The sequence below is a fragment of the Emydura macquarii genome, unplaced genomic scaffold (genome assembly GCF_026122565.2).
Source record: "Emydura macquarii macquarii isolate MOO-44397 ecotype Brisbane River unplaced genomic scaffold, CSIRO-AGI_Emac_v2 contig_237, whole genome shotgun sequence".
In the NCBI taxonomy this organism is placed as follows: domain Eukaryota; kingdom Metazoa; phylum Chordata; order Testudines; family Chelidae; genus Emydura; species Emydura macquarii.
In genome coordinates this window covers 138,922-149,509 of record NW_027130374.1, presented here as the reverse complement: position 1 = coordinate 149,509, position 10,588 = coordinate 138,922, and the positions used below count along the sequence as shown (strand labels likewise).

General features: G+C 41.7%; 1 protein-coding gene across 1 annotated transcript; it reads left to right on the top strand.

Annotated features, from left to right (window-relative positions):
- Positions 1 to 61: 61 nt before the first annotated feature.
- LOC137153327 (complement receptor type 2-like) lies at positions 62 to 7,753 on the top strand (the record flags this gene model as incomplete). The annotated part of the gene is made up of 6 exons (XM_067548528.1): positions 62 to 188; positions 673 to 855; positions 3,876 to 4,055; positions 5,222 to 5,260; positions 6,414 to 6,489; positions 7,568 to 7,753. Coding segments are annotated over 6 exons (726 nt in total), but the record flags the coding sequence as incomplete, so codon positions are not given.
- Positions 7,754 to 10,588: the final 2,835 nt, after the last annotated feature.

Below are 10,588 nucleotides of genomic sequence, written 5' to 3'. Positions count from 1 at the left end.
ATATTTTTCAGCGGTGTGCGTAAGCCCTGTAGTTGAGAATGGAAGAACAAATGGGGTCCAGCTTGCCTACCGACCCAGAGACGTCGTTGTGTTTGAATGCGACCCTGGTTACACCTTGAGCGGCAGCCCCGAGACTCACTGCCAAGATGATGGTAGATGGGATCCTCCCATCCCCGTCTGTGAAAGAAGTAAGTGTAAATGAGGCTTTGGTGGCCAGTTAAATTTGATTACTCTGTGATGAGTAAGATCTGGCAGGGCTGAGCACGGAGCCACGAAAGACTGTGGAATTAGTTTTGAGGTCTGAATGGGGAAATGCAAATATCCTGTTATGGGAACTTAGAGAAGGCCCTAACCAACCAATAAGTAGTCCCAAAGTGGCAGGATTTCCATTCTAAACACAAAACATAGAGTGGAACTAACCCTTTGACCCCTGTTCACATGGCTGGGAACGTCTGTAGGTGTCCAGAAGCATGAGTGAGTCGTCACGCTTATAGGTATTTGGGGGTATGTGAATGGGGAGGAGGGAAAGGTAGGCAGGTAACTAACCCTGCTGTGCTTTGCCTCACTGCTGATGTGTTGGGCTGACTCAACACAAACATGTGGCTCTTTTCCCTCCTGTGGATAAGCCTGTTTAAGCTCTCGTTCAGTTAGGACTCTCTTCCCTCTGTGTAGGGCTGCGATGTCGCTCTCCTCCCGCCATCGACCACGGGAAGCCCAGCGGCCTGGTCTTGTCCGTGTTCAACAGTGGAATGTCTGTAAATTACAGCTGTGAGCCCGGCTACTCCCTTTCCGGGCAGGCGTCTATTTATTGTACGGCATCCGGAACCTGGAGCCCTCTCCCGCCCCGATGTGAAGGTACGTCTGCGTTGTGTTAGTTTCTTCCTTAGGGCTCTAGGTATGTTAGTCACTAAACGCCACTTAACAAAACGAGGACATAAGACAATGGCACAAATTCAACACAATTTCCCACAGGTGATTAGTTCTCCAGTTAATTGGATAAGTTATCGTTAGCACTTCCATAACTGCATTGATCGTTGGGACAATATCATTGATGAATGGTCAACCAATTGTCTCCACCCCTGACGATTGTGTGGCGGTGTCTGTGTCTCTGGAACATCCACTCTTTTATGTTGTCAGCCCATCTTCCTCTTCTCCTCTTCCCCTGTACTGTCCCTTGGAGGATGATCTTGGATAGGCAGATGATCTTCTTGTTACATGGCCGTACCACTTCCACTTGAGCTTCTTCACGGTTGTCAGATCTTCATATGGCCCAACACATTGGGTGGTGATGTTCCAAACCTCTTCATTAGTGATATGGTTGAGGTAGGAGAGGCCCAAAATTTTACAGAAGTATCTCATCTCCACTGCCTGTATTTTCCATTCTAGTTCTGCCATAAGGGTCCATATCTCGCACGCATACAAAAAAATGGAGGAACAAGAACATCTCCCTGAAGTCCAAATTGAAATTGCTGGACACACTGGTCATAATTGGATACAGGGAGGCTAACTTGATTTCTGTTATAATAAAGGCTATTTACTTCAGTGGAGTTGTGCCCACTTACACCCATAAGTGTAAGAGAGCACATCTGGATGAGAGTGATCAGAAGATGAAATAATGTAACCCCAGTGCTGATGAAAGTAAAGGCGACTCTGAAAAAGGAAATGGCTCAGCAGGCAAAACTCCCTGTTCCATCGCTCTCCTGCACATTAGTTAGATGCCAGTTTTTAATATTCTGTTGTTGTACTAGGCATCTTTTTTTTTTTTTTTTTAAAGTTATGTCCTTTACCAACGGGATACAGTCAACTAGGCTTTTAATTTAGTTCTTTTATTATTGTTACAGAGCTCGAAGAGACATTAAAAACAAGCAACATAAACCTAGCATTTCATGTCCCCTCCCAAAAAACTCCCATGACTGCATGAAATGTAGCCCTCATCAAGTTCATCCCATTCCAAAAGCCTTAGTAAGGAACTGTGCCTTGCAGCATGGCTGGAAGGAGAAGAGACTCACATTTTATGGACCAAGACTGGGATAGAGGGAGTTGTTAGTTGTGAAACTGAGGGCCCTCACAGAGAGTGTTTCACTGCCAGGTGCCTGTCTTTCATTCCACTTGGAGCACCTCCCCTGCGTGCTGCAATGCGGTAGGAGAAGAATCCGTTTTTCCGGCAGGCAGTTTCTAGTTGTTCAGGGCGTGCTAGATTAGAACCAACATCATCATCGACTCCACACTGGGAATTATAACTAGCAGCCAGCATGGACAGCAGTGCACCAGGTCCTGTGCTCCCGCTCTGCAGGCACCAGTTATAAAGCAATCGTGAGCTTATTTGTGTCATGCTGTCATTTCAGTGGTTGGCCGCACAAACGCACTGGTCTTCAGTGCAAGAATAACTGGACCTGAACCTGTCTATAGACTCAGAGACAGGGTTTAGTTTGAATGCGATTCTTGGCTACACCCTGAAAGACAGTCATGAGACTCAGTGCCAGGCTGATGTCCCCATCTGCATGCCTGAGGCTATGAGGACTGGTTAACTTTGATCCCACTGAGATGAGTAATAATCAGTAGGGTTTTGAAGAAAGGCTCCTAAAGAAATTGGGTTTGTTTGGCAGTCCTGGAGTCAGTTTTCTGAGCTGAAAGCAGGAAAATAAAATATCTAGAGACTTCTAGTATTACCCAGCACTCTCATCACTGACATTTCTGTGCTCCCTTGCCCCTAAAAACCTACTGACTTCACCGCATCACCCGTTTGAGCTTTTACGCAAGGTTGTGAAGATTTTGTCATAACATGTGCTGTTGAAACGGTAGGTTTTTAGACTGTTGGGACTGTTGTATAGGACTAAAAGAAGTGTTGCTTTCGTTGAGGTGGGTGAGGAGTGTAGCTAGGAAACTCACCCTTTATCTTTTATATGTGCTGACGCACTAGTGTTGTGGAGGGATAGACGTCACATGGTCAGACCGAATCCTTTTTTTGAATATCATTCTATTTAAGTTCCGTTTCTGTAAGAACTTACATTTAAACACATATTCCCCTCTTCCTTTAGTGTTCCAATGTCCTCCACCTCCTGCTATCACCAATGGGAAGCCCAGTGGCCAGGACTTAGAATTCTTCACCACTGGAACATCTTTAAATTACAGCTGTGAACTAGGTTACTCTGTTACGGGGAATGCATCTATTTATTGTACAGCATCTGGAACTTGGAGCTTTCCCCTCCCTCAGTGTGAAGGCATGTTTATTTTCTAATACCTAGTCCCGAAAGAAAGAAAGAAAGAGAAAGAAAAGCTCAGATCACAGAATTTAACTCGAGAGACATGCTCACCAGTGCAGCAGAATTAATAGCAGGAGATTAATATGATTAGAGACCTAGTGGACTAAATACTTATGAAAATAAAGTTAAGGGCTCTTGAGTGGAAGTAACTCTGTAGGCAAACTCCTCAGTCCACTAGCCACTTGCTTTTTTTATAGTCAGAATCTTTTACATTTATAAAAATTATTTTAAAAGACACTTGTCTTGGCACTACAGACAACTAAAAATAAAATGGCAGTTGACTGCCTTGAAGAGCTTAAAGTCATTCTCCTGCTATGTTGTGCTCTTCAACCCAGTACTGAGGTGTCGTGCATAAAAACTAAAGACTGAAACAGACTATGAGTGAAATCCTGGTAAAATCCCCATTAACTTCAGTGGGCCAGGATTTCGCCCTGTATGTCTACATTCTTCCAACTACAGGGGGGCAGCAAGTTACACCTTGGTAATAGGATTACATGTTTGTTCTTGTCACTTTTATACGTTAACATAACAATACCTGAAAAAATTGCAATCGCATCTTCTGCAACTTTTTCCCCTCTTCTTGAAATATCTTTTTGCTGACTTTTATTTCAGAGATCAAATGTGCGTTCCCAGAAGTTCAAGGTGGCAGGAAAGCAGTAGTGGGAACTACATATCGATTTGGAACTAATGTTACTCTGGAATGTGACAACGGTTATGTCTTAGAAGGCAGCAGCCTGATACAGTGCCGACATGACTTTACCTGGGATCCTCCTGTGCCAGTCTGTAAACGCAGTATGTATAGAATAAATGGGAAAATGCATGCTCTTAAGTTAAATCTTTGCCCTTCATTAAGAGACTTGCAGTGATGAGACAGTAGCAAGCCAAACAGTATATGGTGAAAATATGCATTTCTGTTCCCTGTGTTAGATTTCCATCTAGTGGTCAAATGAAAATAGAGGTTGAAGTAAGATTTGCCCTTTGGAGAATCTGCAACACAAACCTCTTATCTAGTCTGAGGCCTGCTGTACACAGAGATTTCCAACACTAGACATGTCTCTTTTTTTTTTTTTTTTTTTAAACCTGATTTAGTGAAACCAATGCAAGTTTGCGTGCAGCGAAGATAAAATGTTTCCTTGACTGTGTAGATAGTACCCAGCTGTATCTATCTAGGATAGAAGAGAGATTGCATGTTTTTTTTTAACAAAGTTACACTGTTACACAAAATGAATTCAATGTGAATACATCTCCTGAATATATCTGCATCAGTTGTTTCAGGACACAGGTAATGAAAAGATTACACATGCAGTGGCTTACCTAAAGGTCTGATTTAAAAAAAAAAAAAAAAGTCATACTAGTGCAACTTTGTGTGTGGGCACTCAAAGCACTTCCAGCCTGGCTTATGTCAGTTTAGTCTGCATCTATAAATTATGAATGCAAGCTAACCTGCTGTAAGAATTTTAAAACCGATATAAGTGTGCCTACACAGGGGCTTTCACCAGCTATTTTTTGAAATAGGGAGAAACATTTTAAGTATAGAATAAGTGCTATCAGTAAACAGCAGTTCTCTAAGCAACGACTTTGTCCTTCCAGCTTAACTCATTGTGTGACTCGCCCTCAAGACCCTGACAGTCGATATGTGGTTGATTTAGCTGGTGAACTGAAAGAGCTTCTTTCTGGCTCAGCCACTCACAACAGTGCTGAGCTTTCTCCTCTGCTGCAAGCGGCTATGGCATTGCAGTTGTTTGTCTCCCTTTAAAAGTTGCAAGAGTCTTTCTATCTAGCTGACGATACGGGAAGGACTTTTAATGAATTCTGCTTTCTAGCTCCCACCGATAAAATCTGTAACATGCCTAAGGTACAGAAAATGTTGGGATACATATTTTTGAAGGAATCGTGTCTGTTTCCTTTTTCATATTATAGTAGTTCAATTTTTCTTGTTTTTTTTCCTCTTCCTCCAGCCTCCCTAGCCTCCTCTAACTTGGTCTCAGAAGTTCTGGGTAAGTAGTTTACTAAAAAGACTTGGGGTCAGATTCACAGCTGGGGTAGATAGAAATAGCTTCATTGATTTCAGTGGAGCTATGCTGCTGATTTATCCTACTTGAAGGTCTGGCCCACTGTTTCTAAACCTTCTTTACAGAATCGGTTTCCCAGCTTTCAAACCTTTGCCTCTCCACAAGACTGTAAGTGAACTAGGAAAAGTATAGGACCTTCATAAGCAGACTCTTTACACACCACACTTCCTGGTGGAGAGATCCACAAGGCTTGAGATTCCTTTGTCTGGAACCAAAAACTATTTTATGTCCAAACAGGATGCAGCAAAGCCCCTCAGGTCATGATTTTTGTCAGCTTTTTTGGCATTCTTCAGTTTGCTGCAGGGCTTCCTCTAGAGCACCTGGCTCGGATCTGGTCTGTGCTAGAAAATTAGCTCGGTTTAACTAGGTCAGTAAGGGATGTGAAAAATCCACACCTGAGTGGTGGTGGTGGTGGTGGTGGTAAGACAACTTAAGTCCCTGGGTAGATGGCACAAAATCAATGGAAAAATTCGTTTGTTGACCTAGCTACTGTCTCTTGGGGAGGTAAATTACCTATGCCAATGGGATAGTTAGTGTCTATACTGCAGCACTACAGCAGAGCAGCTATGCCGCCGTAGAGTTTTAAGTGTAGACAAGCCCTCAGTAGTTTTGGGTCTTGGGTTTTTCATCTACTAGAACATAGCTGAGCTCATCATTTTAAGCAGTCTGAAATGCTCTAGGTTTTAGATAATGGGTTGTGAAGGCTGACCCCTTTGTGCATGGTTTAAGTCTCCTTTTGCTTGTGCCAGTGTGAATTCACATACCATATTTAACACTAATTGATGGTCTTATTCACAGTCACCTTTTTGAATACAGTAATATTATGCTTTTGCCTAAAGATCAAAGCCTGAGAAGGATACACCATGAAATGTTAACTAGTAAACATAGTCAGTGGCTCAGGATTCAGAAACCCTCATGGTACAGATGAGGAATGCTATCACCTCTGGCCAGTTCCAGACTTAATTTTGTTCGGGATTTTTTGAGTTAATTCAAAATCTGCAAAGGGCAGCAATACTGTTTCTGTGTTTCATAAGCCCATTTGTCAGACTAATTCCGTTCTCTCCTTGTTTTGTCTCAGGAATAATAGGTGGGGTGCTGTTGCTTCTGCTTGTTATCACCGTTATCTGGAAGATTGTGTCTAAGCAGAATGCAGGGTGAGGAATTTTTCTAAACTTCAATATGGGTTTGAACTGTTTGGCTTAATGGTAGCAAAAATAATCACTAGCATAATCCTGAAAGTCTGCAGCTGGTCATAAGTCATTGTCTTTCAGATGCTTATCCTTCTATCTAACAGTTAAAACCAAAACATTCTCCCTTCCCTTTAGTCTCTTTGGCCTCAAAGAAGCATTCTCAATATATTTTTTAGAAAAATAAACCCCAAAATGTTCTTTACTGGCACCAGGATATTTGCAGGAATATGGTTTATGATGGATATTTCCCATTCAGATCTGAAAAGGTTTTTTGGGGGCAGCTCTGTAAAGAGACTAGAGTTTGAAAAGAAAAGGAGGATTTAAAGGGTTTTTTCCCCTCAAAATATCAGCCATAGTAAGTGCAGTTCTTCTAGTTTTTGTCAGAGGACTTTCAGGGGCTAGGAAGTCAAGTGTCTCTGACAATTGGTATTGTGAGCCCTCAGACTTTAATTGTAGTGACAGAGGGTGTTTAAAATAAAGAAGTTTAAAAATATCTTTTCCCTCCCTTCTCCAAAGCATCAGCTGAACCACGGACTTAGAGTTGTAAGCAAAGTGTCTTAAACAGTCTGGTCCAAAAATCCCTTCTCCTCTCACTTTTTCAGTCTCTGCTGATGTCCTCCTGTAACTCCCTTCGTTCTCAAGTTGCCAGTAACAGAACTTCTAATAAAAAACCATGCTGCAGCCTGTTCTCATATATAACAAAAAAGCATTACAGGGGTATAAACCCTTTTTTCCCCCTTCCTATTTTGCATGTCACATTTAAATGAAGCTTTCCCTCCCTTCCCACACCATCCCTCTTAAATTAGCAGGCTTTGGGACTGGAACCTTCCTTATCTTTAGTCCTGGTAAATCAATTCATCTGGCTGTCCTCTGATGCTATCAGTGAGACCTCAAGTAACTTCAGTTCAAATTTCCAAACTTCAGCAGGCACAAAATTCAAATTAATTTTGAGGCAATTTAATTTTACTTCCACTCTTCTTTTAAAAGAAACTACATTCCTTTTGAAAACGAAACCATTTTATTTTTCCTCCCTGCCATTCAGCTATTACTATACCCATGAAAACAAGGAGGGCCATGTGCCTTTGACCCACATCATTGAACAAAAATCTTCATTTGCACCATATCAGGTATGGGACTTATTTAAGTCACTTTCTTCAGTGTGAAAGTTAGGGTGAGTGGTGTCAAATTTAACTTGCTTTAATGCAGTGATACTCAGACTGAAGCTCAAGACAGCACATGTTAAAATTTACTAACTAATCAGGATGCTTTTACGATATTAGCCACTTATCAACATGCACTAAGGTATTAATGTTTTTGCTGAGAGAATGATATAGCTAAATATTTTCCATCATACTGTTTCAATAGGACTAGTACTGTAATAAATGAAATAATGAATTTGGGTAATGTGGATTGCTAATGTGGCTCTTGAACCCCTGAGGTCCAAGTATCACTTGTCTAATGCAAAATCAGTTCCATGTTAAGTGGAAAAGTACTACTATTCTTCCAGGCTTCTGGGGAAAAATCTCTTCTTCCTGCTGGGTTGCTTAAATAAAAATAGTGTAAGTTGTAACCATGAACCCTTCCAGGTGGTCTAATTGTTGGTTTGCAAATGGGATCTGCTTGTTTGCTACACTGTCTCACACTTTTTCGGAAACTAGAACAGAACCTGTTCTGAAGCAGTGCTTGCATATAAGTGAATTTCCCTCTACTACAAAGGAAGGTGTCACTCATGACTCAGATGGTATCTCCCTTCCAAACCATGTTTTGTTTGGTGTGTAAAAGTTTTAGGGAAACCTGCTCTCCCCCCGTTCCTGTAACTGTTCATAACGTAAACCCAATTTTGCTGGTGTTGCTTCTCTTCAAAATGCTGCCACGGGTTAAAGAAAGGGCACCAACACCTATCTGCCTTTGTACTTCAAGCGTACCTACCACGTGCGCATTATACGGTATGAAATACAGAGGTCCCTGACCTGAGTTTACATTGTTTATTTTGACATGTTGTATACACTAGCTTTAAAAAGAGAAGGCTGAGGTGAGACTCTTTCCCTAGGAAGTGTTAATTTCCTAAAATATTACTTTCCAGGTGAAAGTATTAAATTGCAATGAAATGTCTCTAGAGATTGGCAGGAGGCTAGAACCACCTAATTTTGTTATCACCCTGGTTTATCCCTTTCTACAGGCAGGAAACCACTTCTTCGGATAGTCTTGTTTTGTGTGGAGAACACAAGCATTCTGCTGGTTGTGTGGACAACACAGAAGCACTTCCTTAACCTTCCTTGTAGTGAATTTACACCCTGGCCATGAAGTTCTAAGGGAAAAGGCAAAGCCTTGCACTTCTACCAGAGTTGCAGTTGTTACTGCAGCTGCTTGCTTCCATTAGTTCCTTACAGCAGTTTAGTTCATGAAGTTCAACTTCACACAGCACCGGACTGTAGCATTTAGACTATCCTCCTTCAGGCCCGCCTGCTGTTGTCCATGAAAACTTCTTGCTTGCAGACTGCTGAGATGAGGAAGACATACTGAAGCATCAAGGAGGCTTACTCAGATTATGCTGCTGCCTTCTTTCCCTTTCTTGAAGCTTCCTGTCTGAGCAGTTAAATGAAGGAGGCAGAAGCAAGTGCTGCTGAGTTTGCCTTGATTAGAAACTGGACCAACAAGATCCTGAACTTGTTCCCGAGGCTGCTTCATTGACTGTCTCAGCTATCTTAAACTGTGGGAGAGAGAGAGAAAGGAACCTTTCATTTTTAAAATAAAAGAGTTGCTATTACAGAGAGTTACAAAAGCGCTTCATGACCACCATGCCTCTTTTCAGTTTTACTTGCTCTTACAGAACACAGCACTGAGTGTCCTTCACCCTATAGCTGAGATACAATCAACGTTTTTGTAACACTTATTTTTTAGACGAGTTAAAAATTTCCTGTGTGAGATGAAACTGCCTTCCATTTGGAATTTTCTTCTTGGATAACACTTAGTTTAAAGTGACTTTAATAGGCATAAAAGTAGAGATTGACTTTTTAAATACTTGTTTAAAATTGTCCGGAATTTCTAATGTATTGCTCTAACAGGGAAATAAAACCATTTGTTTAGAAGAGAGAGACTTGTGACTTTTCAGTCCCCTCTTTAAAACTAGGCTGGAGCCTTGTGATGCAGAAGCTAATATCCACAGCTGATGTCAATCTTTGGAGACCTTGCCCTATTTTTGTGCAAAGGTTCATGCATTGAACATGTAATCTTAACTGCAAGTAAAAGAACCTGCACATCACATAGCAAATATCTCACAGCCTGATAAAATAATCCCTCAATTACACCCTGAGTGAAAGCATGTGTGAATGCTAGCCGCTGTGCAAAGAAACTGTTATGACTACCGATTGGGTCCTTGATCTAGAGATTAAGAACTGGCAATTTCACATACCCTACTTCAATTTCAGGCCTCTTGCCCTATCAGGGGAAGACTTAAATATAGTGAGGTTGTCTGATAATGGTAAATAGCCTAAAGGCTTTTGTTCTCCTATACCTATGCCCGTACAAAACAAGCATTTTACTATATACCTCAATATGCAACTCTGTGGTATTTGTTTTGCAAAGGAACAAAAACCTCATTGCTTGTTTCCCAAATGGGGATGCTATCTTTCATCCCCCCTTTTCCATTAATGGGCACAGGGGAGACTAGAGAACTGTTGGGAACAAGCCAGAGAGCTTTATGATCGACAAGCATTCTGGTAAGCGGAACTAAAACGATGGTTTCGCTCAGAGCTGTACTGCAGTCAAACACAGACTAAACCCCCTGGCTGGCGCTCTGGACAAGAGGGAGAAGAGGTGGTTAACAACAGGGAAGAGGAAACACGCACACGAACCTGTCTCTTACTGTGGGTATGTTGAAAAGCTAGAGCAGCAATACTCCGAGCTCGGGAGGCACACTGGCAATCAACATCACCCAGGAGAGGCACAGTAGTGTGAACGCCTTGTTCCATTGACTATATTGTAAACGGCAAGCCAGAAGAAACATTTAGTTTTTATATGGAGTTTATAGTCTCACCGCAAAACGATTGACCAAGTATTTTAT